The sequence below is a fragment of the Exophiala dermatitidis genome (assembly GCF_000230625.1).
Source record: "Exophiala dermatitidis NIH/UT8656 unplaced genomic scaffold supercont1.7, whole genome shotgun sequence".
NCBI classification, from domain to species: Eukaryota; Fungi; Ascomycota; class Eurotiomycetes; order Chaetothyriales; family Herpotrichiellaceae; genus Exophiala; species Exophiala dermatitidis.
In genome coordinates, this window is record NW_008751652.1 from 1,892,716 (window position 1) to 1,908,467 (window position 15,752).

The 15,752-nt window shown below is 47.6% G+C and overlaps 5 protein-coding genes across 5 annotated transcripts; 2 read left to right on the forward strand and 3 right to left on the reverse strand.

Moving 5' to 3' along the window:
• Positions 1-1,979: 1,979 nt before the first annotated feature.
• On the reverse strand, positions 1,980-4,951 carry HMPREF1120_08487 (Ca2+/calmodulin-dependent protein kinase; the record flags this gene model as incomplete). Its single annotated transcript, XM_009162744.1, has 2 exons — positions 1,980-4,878; positions 4,935-4,951. The coding sequence occupies 2 exons, from the start codon at positions 4,949-4,951 to the stop codon at positions 1,980-1,982; spliced, it is 2,916 nt and encodes a 971-aa protein (XP_009160992.1).
• A 194-nt stretch (positions 4,952-5,145) lies between these two features.
• Positions 5,146-6,991, forward strand: HMPREF1120_08488 (actin like protein 2/3 complex, subunit 2). The gene is made up of 3 exons (XM_009162745.1): positions 5,146-6,154; positions 6,264-6,413; positions 6,474-6,991. Exons 1-3 carry the CDS (start codon positions 5,170-5,172, stop codon positions 6,551-6,553), a joined length of 1,215 nt encoding a protein of 404 aa, XP_009160993.1. The 5' UTR covers positions 5,146-5,169; the 3' UTR covers positions 6,554-6,991.
• Positions 6,751-8,316, reverse strand: HMPREF1120_08489 (ubiquitin-protein ligase E3 C; the record flags this gene model as incomplete). The annotated part of the gene is made up of 2 exons (XM_009162746.1): positions 6,751-7,934; positions 8,007-8,316. 2 exons carry the CDS (start codon positions 8,314-8,316, stop codon positions 6,751-6,753), a joined length of 1,494 nt encoding a protein of 497 aa, XP_009160994.1.
• A 258-nt stretch (positions 8,317-8,574) lies between these two features.
• On the forward strand, positions 8,575-12,270 carry HMPREF1120_08490 (cysteine synthase). Its single transcript, XM_009162747.1, has 3 exons — positions 8,575-8,666; positions 8,756-9,847; positions 9,907-12,270. Exons 2-3 carry the CDS (start codon positions 8,773-8,775, stop codon positions 10,077-10,079), a joined length of 1,248 nt encoding a protein of 415 aa, XP_009160995.1. The 5' UTR covers positions 8,575-8,666; positions 8,756-8,772; the 3' UTR covers positions 10,080-12,270.
• HMPREF1120_08491 (uncharacterized protein) lies at positions 10,124-11,995 on the reverse strand (the record flags this gene model as incomplete). Its single annotated transcript, XM_009162748.1, has 1 exon — positions 10,124-11,995. One exon carries the CDS (start codon positions 11,993-11,995, stop codon positions 10,124-10,126), a length of 1,872 nt encoding a protein of 623 aa, XP_009160996.1.
• Positions 12,271-15,752: the final 3,482 nt, after the last annotated feature.

The window sequence follows — 15,752 nt, forward strand, 5'->3', positions numbered from 1 at the left end:
GCCTCAGTCCACCGCTGCAGCACTGCACGGGGCTGATGCGGAATTGAAGGCAGGCTGAGACGACTAGTTTCGACCTAACAGGCCGCGCCGCATACTTGGGGACCAATGTTCGCCTCGAAGAAAAGCCAATCCTCGCACCCCTCTGGGCCATCTTGCAGAATCAGCAGGCGAATACGAGGTGCTTAAGCGACAAGAGGCCCCCTGGAAGGGACAGGTGACGGCTCCTTGGTGGCTTTGGGGCTGAGTCCCTGCAATAATATTGACAAAAAGTGATGACTTATCGGGTACGTCAAACAATGAGAATTCAGCTGGTGAAGAACGTACCGGTCAAGTACCCTTTGCGGTAGTCCCAATGGGCTCCACAGGAGGATTTGAAGTGGACTCGAGTCTCGCTAAGTTGTCTTGTCTGTTTAGAAGTTGTAGAGTGTTGGTGTGTGAGGAGAGCGGTGGTAGGGCGCAGGCCGCAGGCAGCACTCGCTGTTACCTAGGTACAGATAGCAACTTTCTTGTCTGCCTTGGCAATATCAACTCTTCCTGCGGTGACCTACAACTTGAAAAACCATTCAAGTTGGACCTACAACTAATATTTTGCCCGTGAGCAGCAATTCAAAGCTCAGCCCAAACAATTCCGACTTCTGCTCTATCCGATGTCCAGCCTCAAGTCCCATCCAGTGTTGCCTTAGGCGGTTTAGAAGCCCCTCAAGCACGTGCCTCTGACACAGTTTTCATCCACTCCGAGTCGTTTTCCCTCTGCAAGCATTCGTGGACTATTCCGACAGATGCAGCCTCCCGTGTCTTACCCATGGTCCTGGATCTCGAGTCCATATCCACAGTTACAATGTCACCACTATAATATGGAGAATACGCTCCATGAGACCCGTATACCACGATTACTCCTTCTATGATAAAGGAAGGCCTATCTTATTTTCTTCTGCTGGGAAACTGTGACGCAGGTGCTTGCGTGGAGGAAGTCGACCTCGGTCATGATCAGCATCCTGTCGTGCAACAACCACTATAACGCGTAAGCATATATTCATTCACGGCCGGAGCTCAAGGCAACGGAAGACTCTGCTCGACTAGCTACCTCGTAGGTCACCTGAAGTACGGAACAGCTCGAGAGTTGCTTCGATAGACATACGGTCTATTTCGCCGGTCGGGCCGCGTATTTTTGTTTGACAGATATCGGAGGCGTCCTTCAGCTCCGAATGACGCTCACGTCGCGACAGATTATTGTTGTTGGCAGCGGCCCAGTAGCAAAGATGGACCGCGATATCGACACCCCCATCATCATCATACTCGGCAAGAGACGCCGAGAAGGGCATAGCCTCAGGGGAATGTGGAATGTCAGGTTCGTGGATCGATGACAGTCAAGAGTCCGGTTTCCGAGCATTATCCGCGCTTCTGGCAGAACGTTAGCTGCAGACGAATCCGGTATCCGGTGGGAGTCGCCGAACGGATCCAGCTCTGGCGGTCAACTTGTTCGAGGAGACCTGCCGCCGTTCCCCTGCGATAAATTTACAGAATACTAGTACGAAACGACCCTTCCCTCATCCATTCGAGATGTCTTCCAAGTTATTATTGCCCCTTGGATAGAGGGCCAATTGGGCAGAGGAGGCAGCCAGCTCCCACCGTGTCCCGGAGACTAGCCATGAACCGACTTCAGCCACTAGTCATAAAATGATACTCGCCCAATTTGGAATTTTCTCAGATCTGCCGATCTGCAGTGCGAATTCGGGCCGTCGGAAAACTGTGAAGTCCATTGGACGCTTCACCGCAATGGTGGCTATTTGACCACCGGTCCCAGTCCCATCAAGCACTACTCAGCTCTAGGAAGAAATAGGCTGGAGGCTGAACCACACCGGGCCCACCGCTCAGAAGTTCACCATAACTCTCCGTGGTAAAGGTAGGCCAAAGTAGTGTATCGTACGAAAATAGCGGTCTTAAAAGGAAGGTCAACATGCCAGCAAAGCCAACCGTGGTTAAGCCACGTTGACGAACCCTCTCTTTACACCTCTATTGCTGTTTGACGGTCGGCTATCCTCCAACAACAAATCATCGACATAATCACTTTCGCCCAGCTCGCGGACTTTGCGTCCAAGTACCCTGAGCCCAGCCAGGTTGAAGCCGAGATCGTGTTTCTGCTGCTCCAGAGTGTGCCGTAATTTCTGTCCCAGGTCCTCTAACATCACCCTCATGGTACGTGTACTGACGATCTGCTTCTGGTGAACCTTGAGCATGAAAAACAAGATTCGACATGTCAGAGGGATATTCCGTCCCTCGCTTGCCCAGAGGGCAAGGAAAGTGAACAATGCTGGCAGCTGTGAGAACGATAATACAAGTAGGGCGTCCTGGAGTGATGCTGAAGGTACTCGTTGGAACACACCCAGTACATAGACCGACGCAGAGACATTGTTGTTGGCGAGAAACACCGCGTCTCGCTGTGGCATGGCCACCTTTGGATTTGTACGCTTCGCTTCCTCATACTGCTGCATGAGGTGGAGGTCTTCCAAGCCAACCTCGAGAGCTTCAGCGATCTTTTCACCGGCCATGAGAGTTTGTGCAGTCTGCTTGCCTGCAGCTGTCGCCTCGACGCCATCAGCGTCGCCATTTGCTTGCGTGTCATCGTTATCGAGTGATGTCAACAGTGTGTTTTCGTACAGCTCTTCGAGTTCCTTCTCCCGCTCTTCCTCGAGGAAGATCTGTTCGTCAGTCTGCTGCCACAACCGGATACTTTTGTCATGGCTTGCGCTAACAAGGAAATCCCCGGAATGTGCAATTGCCATTGCCCATATCTCGCCGTGGTGTCCGTCCAGCTTTTGAATCTGCTCGAACTTGTCGGCGTCGTAGTATTTGATTATCCGGTCCTTGGATGCAGAGAAGAAGTGATGGCCGTTACCCTCGTTGTTGTTAGGCACAAACAGAACGGACAGAATACTGTCCTGGTGGGCGAAAAAGGCTTTGTGACAGTCACCAAAGTCCAAACCCCATACCCGGACATTCTTGTCAGCACTAGAAGTGACTATCAACTTACTATCATAGCTGATGTCCATACTGAGCACTGGCAGCTTGTGGCCGTAGAGGGTCAGAAAGAGTTTCAGGGTGTCCACGAAGAACACCTTGACCGTATTGTCCAGAGTGCTCACAGCCAGCAATCTCTCGTCAGGTGAAAACCGCACGCTCAGGATGTCGTCAGCAACCTTCAACGTCCGGGAGTGAACGAGGGTCAGCTTCGCGTTCTTCCGAGTCGTTCCCAAAACTTCCTCTTGCACCACCTTGAATTGCCAGAACTTTGCGGTTTTGTCGGCCGAGCCTGTGACCAGAGACTTGCCATCCGGGCTCACTTGCAAGGACCATATGTCCCGTTCGTGTGCATGAATGGTGTCAAGCAGGGTCGAGGCCGCAATATCGAAGACCTCGAGTGTACCCTCCCGAGTGCCCACCACGACAATCTTGTCGCCAGGGAGGAATGACATACACAGAGCATAACCACACTCTAGCGTCCGCAAACAGCTCTGTGTTCTAGCGTTCCATATTTTCAAGCTCCCGTGAGAGGCAGTCGCAAGCATTCGGTCATCGGAGCTCAAGGCAACACACCGTACATCCGTCCGGTGCCCCGGCATATCGACCGACAAGGTTCGACTGTATTCTGCAGCTTCGGTGGACTTCTTCTTATCCGTAGTCGTGACGTCGAAAAGTTCTAGTTGGTTGTTCGCAGTGGCCACCAATATGTGGATGGACTTCCCGGCCTTTTCGCCGGCCCATGCTATTGATCTGACTTTTCCACCAGTGCGAACTATCACATATGGGACGAATATGTCGGTAGCCGTGGCGGCAGATATGTCGTTCGAGTCGTGGTCGTCATCCGCCACATCCGCTCCAGCCTCCCCGTCAACCTCTTTATCACCTTTTCCCTTCCTCCTCTTGCGTTTTCGAATGAGCGCTTTCCTGACCTCGCTCTCGGAGCGGATTCTCAACAATTCCACGGACTTATCAGATCCGTGTACCGCAATCAAGTCACGCTTGGGGTGAAAATGGATAGCTAGCGGTCGGTCTCGGCCTTGTCGATACAGGACACCACATTCCTGAAGAACGCTGAGTTGCGCCTGATCGCTCGCTCCTAGTTTCGCAACCATAGCGGATTGGTTAATCGACCACACTTTCAACTCTCCATCATTACCAGCCGTGATACACCCATTGCCGTCTTTTGTCAATCCCAACGCCCAACACTCGCCATTTGTTTGCGTGACATGGGTCTCTATGCAGTGCTGAGTAGACAGATCCCACACCTTGATCAGCGCATCTTTGCTGGTAGAGAGGAGAAACTTGTCCGAGTCCTTGTTCCCGTCCTGCTCTTCATCGTGCCCGTCTTGCAGCAAATTGTCGTCGTCATCTGCTGTGAGAAAGTTGAGCGAGGTGATTTGGTCCTTATGACCCCGTAAGCGGTACAAGCCAACTTCAGCAACCAGGTCCCAGAGGATGATGTCGGTATCTCTAGAGCCACTCGCCAAACGGACGCCCGAGCGGTCAAATTTGAGTTGCGTAACCGCAGTCTTGTGTCCGTTGAAAGTAATGATCACAGTTGCTGTCCTGGAGTCCCAGATCCGGATCTTGCCATCCTCGTAGCCGACCGCAAAAACGTCCGGGTCCACGTCGCTTCGACAGATCACCGTGACCAAGGCGTTGTTGTCCTCAACGTTCCATGACCCTACTTTCTCTGATGTCTTGAGGTCCCACGCTAACACTTCCTCGTTGGCACCGACATAGGCTCGGCCTGCGCCGCCTCTACTTGTCGACCCTTCATGGCCGGCAGCCGAGTCCCAGACGACATTGGCGGAGGCAGTACAGATCTGGCCGAAAGTCTTGCTGTGCTGAAATTTTCTGTAAACATTCAGCATGAATAGCCTACATAAGGATATAGTCTGTCGGACACTTACAAATATGACTTGACCATTGCGCAGATGTTCCTGTCGCAAATGTCCAAGACTGCGAAGCCCGGCGCAACTTTTTTGGACAAAATCCATATTTCTAGCAAGCAAACGTGACAAACTTTAACGCTAACTCCGAGGCCCCGCCTCTGCGGTTGCAAATGGCTGCTTAGTCAGATTTGTAGCGCTTGGCATGTTTGTCGCTGTTACCTTTCGATGTGCAGTGCCTGGAGGCTGACGTCCAATGCCCGCCCGCCCCCAGCGACAACCACCACTGCACGTACCACGTCCCTCCCTCCCTGTACTACCAACTCGACTACGCAAAGGCTGCTGTGATCTCGAGGCGATATACTACCTGGCCAACGGCAGAAAGAGAAGAATATATCGCGGGAGGACATTGACAGCTTTGAAATCCCTCCAACTCCCCTCTTGTCCATTCCACTCGGTTGCTGCTACTTGCTCCAGCCGAGCAGGCAGCACCAACGTTCCGCCCGCCGCCATGCTTCTTCTCGACTACCAGAATGTGCTGATCCAGTCGATTCTCACAGAGCGGTTCTCCGGCGCGACTCCGCAATCGATCGATCAGGTGGTATCGGACTTTGACGGGGTGCAATTCCACATCTCGACGCCTAGTTCCAAGACCCAGATCCTGATCTCCCTATCGATCAAATGCTTCCGCGAACTCGTCCAGTATGGCGCTGAGGAGGTGTTGCAAAGAGAATATGGGAACTACATCACAGCCACGGAGGCAGGCTACGACTTCAGCATCCTGGTGGACCTGGAAAACCTGCCGTCTACGCCGGAAGAGCGGGAGGAGCTGGTGCGACGAATCAGTCTGCTGAAGCGCAATGTGATGGCCGCGCCGTTCGAAAAGGCCTACGAACAATTCTCCCAGTTGTCCCAGGAAGCCTCGAAGTATACGTCCGAGTCGGCGCCGCAGGGAGCCGATGAAGGAGGCGAGGTCATGGCCATCCATTACCGCGAGGAAGAAGCCATCTACATCAAAGCCAGCTCGGACCGCGTCACGGTCATCTTCTCCACCATGTTCACCGATGCCGTCGATCGCATCTTTGCAAAGGTCTTTCTGCAGGAATTCGTCGACGCCAGGCGTCGCGCCATCCAGAATGCTCCGCAGGTCTTGTTCAGGAGTGATCCTCCTCTCGAGCTGCAGGGCTTAAAGGGCGTTGGGAAGACGGGCGAAAAGGGCGAGATGGGCTTCATCACTTTTGGTAAGGCTCATGCCCTTCATTTCCCCTTGCTATTCACTCTCGTATCCTGGCCCAGCAAATCGAGTCCAGTCATATTTGAGCACGCTTTAAACTAATTCTCTTGCAACAGTTTTGTTTCCGCGACATTTGACCCAGCAACGGCGCGACGAGGTGATTTCTCATATTCAGACGTTTCGTGACTATTTCCACTATCACATCAAAGCCTCCAAGGCATATATCCACTCGCGTATGCGGCGCAGGACAGCAGATTTCTTGCAAGGTTTGTCATCCCTACCCCTTTTTTTACAGGACCCGGAGCTGTGTGCTGACCCCAATTCAGTGTTGAACCGTGCAAGACCCGAGACTGAAGAGCGGGAAAGGAAGACGGCAAGTGGGAGGACGTTCAGAGTTCAAGGCTGAGCAAGCACAACAACTCCTGTGGGCGTTTTGACACGTGGAAATCGGGTTGCCATTACGGCTCCGACAGCTGGGTAGCGGACCAGTATATTCAGAGTCGGAAAAAGGCCCTTTGGACCTGGGATTCCTCCACCTTGGTCCGTTTTTAGACAGCTGTGCTTAACCCTCGCTCCAATATCTTATTCCATAAAATAGCAAGTTCAGACTGTTGTCATGACACTAGCATTTTCGTACCAACTCAACATAGGATTTTCGCCACTGCGGACTTGGGTGTCTTCGACAAAAGCCCAGCTCTCGAGGAAATCTCTGTGCGAAGATACCCTGGTCAGTCGCCCGGTGATGGCACGATAAATGTCTTCCATCATGGCGAAATCGGTAGGGAAGAAAATGTCAAAGTATCCCTGGTGCACAAAGGGAGTTGTGACCTGTACATTGCGCCGCTGGTACCTGGTCTGGACCACGGGGGCGTTAAGGCCAGGCACGGCGTCGGGGAGATAGTTGAAATCCGACAGGACCAGGCGATGGGCCGGGAAATACTTGTGCAGAACATCGAAGAACTCCAGAAGTCGAGTAGGGATATATTCGGGCTGGGTGAGATTAGGCGCAAAAGGCAGCGCGTGTCGTAGGCGACGCAGGATTTTGGGCTGCGATATGGGTGTGATGAAGGGAGATCGTGCGGCGACGTCTCTGAGTTGGAGATACCGCCGAGCGAGAGGGTCGAGATTCCGGTCGTAGTACTCGAAGAACTCGCCGTCGTCGTCAATCAGGACGCCGCCCTGCAGCGGCTCTTCTGTTTCTGGGTCATATCGTATACAATCGTGGGGGAAGTTGTCAATGACCTCGAGGGCGAGGAAGAAGCACGGCGAGTGTACGTATTCCTGCCAGTCAAATACGGACCGGTTGACGATCTGGACATGAGCCAGATGTTCAGCGGCGTACGGGGACCTTTGCAGACTGGTCATTTGCAAATCGGCCAGGGAGGATGAGATCTCGATGATCTTGAACTGCGTCCGGGCGTAGACCTCGGGCTCGCATTCGTAGATGTAATCGAGGATATTCCGCATCAAGGTCCCATTGCCCGCTCCCATTTCATAGATGATGAGATCGTGGTAGGGAAACAACGTCATCTTGTAATTCGTCACCAGGTACCGCGCGATCGCCTCGCCATAATACGGACGGAATAATTCGGTCGGCGTATGCCAGAGTTGCCTTGCTTCGTCGTATTCGACCTCATCCAGCGCATCTTCGAACTCGATATAGCTTTGGTCCACCATGCGGTTGAACTCCTGGCCGTCCTTGATTGATGGGAAGTCGAACGGCTTGCCGGCATTGAAGATCGTCGCGTGCTTCGAGAAGTAGCCGTAGTTCGGATTGTACAGGCTATCTGTTGCCCAGAAGTCAGTTTTTCTCTCCCGGTCCGAGTCCGATGCGAGCAACAGCCAACATCCATACGTACCCTCGATGAAGTCTCTTGTCAGCATCTTGACCCTCCGCGGCCGCTGCGTTCGATGTCGAAGGTCTCGTGCTGTAACTCGTGGGTATTCTTTAAGTTGCCGCGTCATGTCCTTGGGGAACGCATCAATTCTTTGCTGCCATGTGCTGCCTCCATCTGGCAGATCTTCTTTTCGGCGAAGCGCATACGTCCTACGCTGATCGAATCGTCGTACAGGAGTATATCCGGCGGCGCCATTTTTCATGCGGAGGCATCTTTGAGACGGCCTGGCGAAGAGCTGCTGAAATATCCGGGTCACGGCGGGCGAGTCCATCGATGCTAGGCCTGGGATCAGCTGGGCCGGACACCACCAGTCAAAGGATTCAACTGCTGGCGTGGCAGAGTCCGTAGATGTTGCACGCTCCAACCTAAGGTATACACTGCAGGTTTGAAGCACTTGGGATAGTACACTTTGCAGTTCCATACTTCCCCGTAGTGTCAGCCTCGTCCCAGCCAAGAATTACGGGGGAGCATTTTACACGATTCCAACGACTGCAACGTCCGACGATCCATCATCCCATCAACGGTAATGCTACCATTTAAGGTATGTCGCAATTGGTGGCTGTTTACCTTCATTTGTACAAATCGTTAGGAAAAGTAAAAGGCTGGTGTCTCATAAAGTCGGTTCGTCTCGTCTACATATCCTCGTCAAAGTTGTCCAATACATAGGTACACTTTATAAGTGAAACCCCTGACAAGAAATACGTTCAAAGGTCTTCATTCCCATCGCATGACTATGCAATGGACGCACCGTGAGGTCCTTGTGGGATTCGCCGCGGGCCTCGTTGCAGCAGTGGTTTTTGAGCAAATACGCTCCCGATATTACAGCTCCTCCCATCGATCGGGAAGAAAACCTGATGCCCAGAGCAAGGCTGACTCAGCCTTGCCCGGTGAAGCCATCCGTCCAGCTGGGGTTGGCATCGAGTCCACGATCGGCAACACGCCGCTGATTGAGATCCGGTCCTTGTCTGCGGCCACAGGTTGCACGATCCTGGCAAAATGCGAGTTCCTCAATGGTGCGGGCAATAGTCCGAAAGATCGCGTGGCGCTGAGCATGATCGAGCGTGGTGAAGCCGCGGGGCTTCTGGAGCCACACTCGGGCGACACGGTTTATGAAGGCACGGTTGGTTCGACGGGAATCTCATTAGCCACACTGTGTCGTGCCCGAGGGTACCTTGCGCATATCTGCATGCCGAGCGACCAGAGCTTCGAGAAATCGAATCTGCTGCTGAAACTGGGAGCCGTGGTTGAGCGCGTGACGCCCGCTCCCATCGTCGACCAAGCTCACTTCGTCAACCGCGCAAGAAACCTTGCCAGAGAGCATACAGCCGACCCGAACAAAAAGGGTAGGGGTTACTTTGCCAATCAGTTCGAGACAGAAGCCAACTGGCGTGCCCACTACGAAGGCACGGGGCCAGAGATCTATGCTCAGACTGAAGGGCAAGTCGATGCCTTCGTCGCCGGCGCCGGCACTGGAGGAACGTTGTCAGGCGTGGCCATGTTTCTAAAAGAACGTCTGCCGCAGATTAAAGTGGTCTTAGCTGACCCGCAGGGCAGCGGGCTCTACAACAAAATCAAGCACGGTGTCATGTTCCACAGTCTTGAAAGGGAAGGCACGCGCCGAAGGGATCAGGTTGATACAATCGTCGAAGGGATTGGGCTGACCCGCTCTACTCTGAACTTTGAACAAGGGCGAGAACTGATTGATGATGCCGTGAAAGTCACGGACGGGCAAGCCAAAAACATGGCAAGGTGGCTCGTGGAAAGAGACGGTATTTTCATCGGCAGCAGTAGTGCCGTCAACTGTGAGCAGCGCTTTCATGACCACCTTATGCCCTCGTACATTTTTACTGACATAACATAGGCACTGCTGCTTTGCGAACAGCGCTAGAACTAGGGCCCGGCCACCGGGTGGTGACGATCCTCTGTGATTCCGGAGCACGCCACCTCTCCAAGTTCTGGGCCCAAATCGGGGACATTGGGGGTGAAGCACGGACGACAATCGATGATATTCTGCAAGGAAAATCACTGAACTGAGCTCACAGCATTCCCTACGCTGTTTTTCAAAGTATACAACTGGCTCAGCGAGATGCCAGCCGACTTGACCTCCTGGTGCCCTCGGAATTATACTGCTGAGCCGTCGTAGGTGTTTCATTGTCTGCCGGTTCGCTCTGAGGTTCCGGGGTGCGCGGTCCCGGTGCAGGATCGTTGACAGACTCCCCAAAAGCTGCGAGCCATATCTCAGCTAATTTGTCGACGACGTCGGTTGTTGTGCGATTTGCGAAATTGCGGGCAAAGACGCCGATTTCTGTTTCGGGGTTTTCACAAAGCCGATTCAAAGCTTCAAGCTCTTCTTCTGACCATTCACGCACTGCGCCCTTAGCCCTGCTCTCACGCCTTTTCCGAAACGTGACATAAGCTTCTTTCAATTGTGTTCCCCTCTTCTTGCTCCGGAGAAGGCCAGAACGAGCGATTTCGTCAAATGACAGGCCCTTTCCTTCGTGCAATTCAACGAGTCTCCTGAGGTTGGAAACGCTCATCCTAGGTCCGCGAGGGTCTGTTGGGGCATTCAGATAATAGTCGCGGATATATATCATATCGTGCACGTCGTCAGGGTATACTCCAATTGCCTCAGCCTCGCGCAACAAATCGGTCCAGTGCCTGAAGACGGAAGCCCTAGTCTTCCACTGGCGGGAGCAATAAAAGCAGATACCCTTCTTCATCTGAAGGACCTGCTCATCGCTGCCCCTTGCGTTGGGCCTGTTCGACTTCCACACCACCGCCGCGTTATCTGACTCTTCCTTCCAGACCGGTGTGGTGACAGTCTCCCCTTCACCATTTTGATCACCAGATATTTCTCCCTGCAGGGGATCCACCGACTCCTGTCGGACTTTTCTAAGGCGTTTCGACGGGCGTCTGAATTGCGGTGTAATCTTCCTTACGCTCGATCTCCAGAAAGAGCCTCTGGGGTCTGAGACGGGGACGTCTTCAAGTTCCGAGCTTGCTATGCCATTTTCCGAAGGCCTCCCTGACATAGGGGACGAATGGTTGAATTCCCTCCGTCGCTTGGGCGACACCAATTCTGGTGGCAAGCGCCAGGCTGGTTCCACCTGGGCTTCGACCGCTGTTTTCCTCGCATTATGCAACAGTTCGAGGACCTCTTGGCCCATTTTAGGCCCGTACTTTTCCAGAATAGCACTTTCTTCTGGATCCCCAGTCAAGTTCAGTGAGCATGGGGGTGGTGCAAGATCACCCGATGATATACTCCGAGTTCCGACTTCGAAGAGAGAATCGGGGCTTGTTGATCGCTGTTGTTCTGTTACCTCGAATAACGAGTCATTATCGGAATCGTTTGTATCAGGCTGCGCCTTGTTGTAGCTCCCGCGAGGTGCGACGACCGAAGGCGAATGGCCGTACATATCGGGAGTCCGCACATCTGGATGACGTGAGCCTACAGGAGCAGAGGCATGCGCTTCATCGGCTTCGCTGGGACTACAGTCGACCTCGTCCTCATGCACGTCCTCCTGCTCGTCCTCGTCCCCGTCGTCCTCGTCATCGGACAGCGCGGCATTTTCCGCTATTGCTTCAATGCTAGTAAGCACTCCATTTGCTTCTTGATCAGACCCCAAGTCTGCACCGGCAGGCGCTTCTGTCATTGCTCTCAAAAACGATCTTCCTTTGTCGTCCTCGCCCGGTGCTTCGCCAGTATCTGTTTCGCCTTCCATGCTTTCCAAATGTCCATTGTTGACCACGATCTTTTGCTGTACAATATCGATTTCGTCGCCAACGCCACTGAAGTCCTGGGAGTATTTGGCAAATATTGACTCGAATCGCGACTTCAGGAGGCTGTCATTCTTGTAACGTAGGGCATCGAGGTCTGAGTCGAGATCGGTTTGCGATTCCTGGCCAGCGAAAATAGAAAGGCGGGGTCTTTTGCGAAAAGGGCCTTCCATTGTAGGAGCGAGACGGGAGAATAGAGGGATATGGTCAGTGTGAAGGAACAGGCCTAGGGATCATCGTTTGGGCCCTGCCAGGGTGCTGCGAGACCTCGTGTTGTTGAATGTTCGATACGAAACTTGAAGTCGACATTAATCGTTAGGCAACTACTACAACTACTAATTAAATGGGGTGCAGTCGCGACGCGGATTCCGCAGCGCGAAGCGCGTCAGACTCGGAATTATTTGTGACAAAATGGGCACCCTACGTGCCAAGCATTATAAAGACGTCGAGAACCGTCTTTCGATCTCGACTAGCGTCGTACGCTATCGTATAACCCCTAGAAAGTATATAGTCTAACGAGACTCTAGGCCCCGTTAAAATAGAATAAGTCCTTCGTAAAATTATATTTAGTAGCGGCGACGAGATAGTTCTCTATCTTAAACTAGAGTTCGTAAGAACTTCTACGCTCTCTTAAGAAGAAGAGAAGCGTAGTCGATCGTTAAAAAGACTAATACTCTTCTATACGAAGTCGATTAAAGATAAACGAAATTATCTCGATATATAGCGAAATTAACTAATAAGAAAATTTTCTAGCTCGAAGCTTATCTTTTACGCTTAACGAATCTCTTCTAGTTTTATAGTAAAGATTTACGAGAATTATACTCTTAGAACGATAAGTAGCGATAAAAATTTCTTATCGAGAAAGATAAATTATAGTAGTAAATAGTAACTTTTCTCTTTAAAAATTTTAGTCTCGCTACCCTTAGATATCTTTAGCTATAAACGATAGCTAGCGAGATAACTAAAATATAGTAGTAATAGCTACTTTAATATTCTTAATTATATTCTATTAACCTAGATACTATAAACGATAATATTATCGAAGAGCTCGACGCGTCGATAGAGAAAGAGATATTACTACTAGAACGAACTCTTTATTAAAATCTCGTTTAAACTATACTAATAGAAACTAGATAGTTATCTAGATCTATCTAGATTTACTTATACTATCGTAAATAGTAGAAAATAATAGATCGATTAAAGAAAGGCGTATAATAAGGTCTCTCGAGGAATAGAGTACTATTTAGCTAGGGATAGCCTTAAATATCGAGAGCTAGTTATAAAGCGCTCTCGCTAAATAAGATAGAAGCTTCTATAAAGAATATATTCTTTTTAAGATTACTTATCTTTCTTCTATTATATATTATCTTCTATTCGTTTCTTACTCGTATTTCGTAAACTATATTTAAAAGCTCTTTTATACTAAATATTATATAAATACTTTCTTAATTCTAATAATAGTAGTATTAGAAATCGATATCTCTATAGAAGAAGCTAATTTATAGAGAATATATAAACTTCTAGAAAAAAATCGTCTTAGAAATCTAGAAAGAACTATAATAGCTCTCGCCGACTACCTATAATACTATAAAACTCTCGAAATCTTCGTTTCGACGTCTACGAATAGTTTATCGAGAATTACCCTTTTATTTATAGACTAGATAAATATATCTAGACTCTTATCTAGATAATAGTATTTATTATTAGATCTATTTTAAGATATTAGCGGAATAGGGCTCGAAAAGCCTTTAAAATATAAGAGTTATCGAAATAATAACGCGATACGAGTCTAGCTAATTTATATTAAAAGGTAGTTAGATACGAAGAAAGTCGTTAATAAATATCCTCTAATAGACTATAAACGTATTACTCTAGTAACTTTCTATCTTAAAGATAATATCTTAATATAGTAAAATCTTATATATTAAGATATAAAATATAGTTTCGGAATCGATCTATTCCTAACTAACTAGAAGATATAAAAGAAAGTATTCTAGACGGTATTTAGTAACGTTAGGATATAGAAATAATATCGAGACGAGTTCGACTCTCTTAAGTAAATAGAAATAGTATAAGAGTTTCGATAGAAGATCGAAACTCTTTAGCTATATCTTAACTCTCGCTCTAGCGACGCCGAATATCTACTTATTTTTAAATAAGAGCTTAGGACGGCTATTCGAAACCGAATAAAACTTCTTCTAGATACTATACTTCTCTAAAATTATAGAGATTACGCCCTTTTTATAGATAAAAGTAAAAGAGAGATATAAGCTAACGTATATAGAATAGTCTCTCTCTAAGATTACTTAAGAAGATTTTTCTCGAGAAAATCTTCTTAATCTTCTCGGACTATCTAACTAGATCGTAAGAACGCTAATAATAATATCGAGATAGTCCTTAATAGTCTTCGACTAGAATTCTTCTCGTCTACTAAGACTAAAATCTCGCGTAATTATAGAAATAGATATAAATTCTTAAATAGCTTTCGTTAGAAGTATTAAGATAATAGTCTCTACTTTAATTATAAAGAAGTCGGCTATTAAAAGAAAGATTATCCTAATCTAAAGAAGTCTATAAGATAAGACTATTAAGGAAAAGAAAAGAGTCGCTAGATAGTAGGGCGTCTAGTAACGATAAAGAAGTTATAGACTCTTTAAAGACTATTAATACGAGCCTATTAAATTCTAATCTCTCTTTCGATAATCTAATAGACGTCGCTATTAATATAACCGAAGTCTTTAATTATAACTTAGACTATATCTAGAGATATAATATCGCTAGCGAGTCGCTAGAATAGTATAGTAACTCTTATCTCGTTATAATCTTTCTTAATATAGACTCTAATATCTTCTACGTCTTAAGAAGAGTCGCTAAGCAACTAGATAAAAACTATAAAATTATCTAGAGATTATTTCTTCGAGTATATCTTATTAATAGTAAAACGACTCTCTTTAATTAAGCTATTATAACGAACCTAACTATTAATAACTTTTAAGCTCGAATAATACTTCGTATCTTAAATTAGGACGCGTACGATATTATTCTTAGACTTAACTAGCTAAAGAAGTATAGCGCTTTCTAGGATTTTAGTTACTTATATATAATAGTACGTAATAGAACTAGAAAATTAACTTCGATATCTCTTCGACTCTTTCGAACTATTAACTATAAAGATATTAAAGAGGCTAGATTAAATCTACTTAGCTTTTAAAAGACTAAGAAGATAATTTCTAAACTATCTATATTCGACTAGACTTTTATCTTATATCTTATACGAGAATAGAGTTCTAGCGATAAAGTAACCTTTTTAATATCTAGAACTAAGAATAGGTATTTTAGGCGTATTCTTAAAAGATTTAAAATAGTATTTTAAGAAGAACTATCTACTAAGTTTCTAACGAAGCGGAATATTAAGTACGAAATCGATATAGACGATATTAAGTCTATTAATTTACTCTATTACTCTTTATTAAAAGAATATTAAGATAAATAAGATTAGTAAATTCGTACTTTACTAGAATAGAGCCTAATTCGACTCTTAAGAAGTCTATAAAGTTTTTCTATACTCTTTATATCTAAATCTAGAGATAAATAGCGAATATATATTAACTATCGTCTTCTTAATAATATTATCGTTAAGAATATCTACTCTTTATTCCGGATCTAGGACTATCTTAATACTATCGAAGCCGCTTAATAGCTTTTAAAGGCCGATCTTATCTAAAAATACTACTAGATTTAAATAGAAAAGATATCTATCGAAAAGATCGCCTTTAATACGCGATCTAGTAAGTACGAGCTCTTAGCTATATCGTTTAGATTTACTAATATCTCTTCGATATTTTAGAGAATTATAAATAATACTCTATAAGAATTTATTAGTAAGTTTATAATCGTCTACTTAGATAATATTATTATCTACTTATAGAT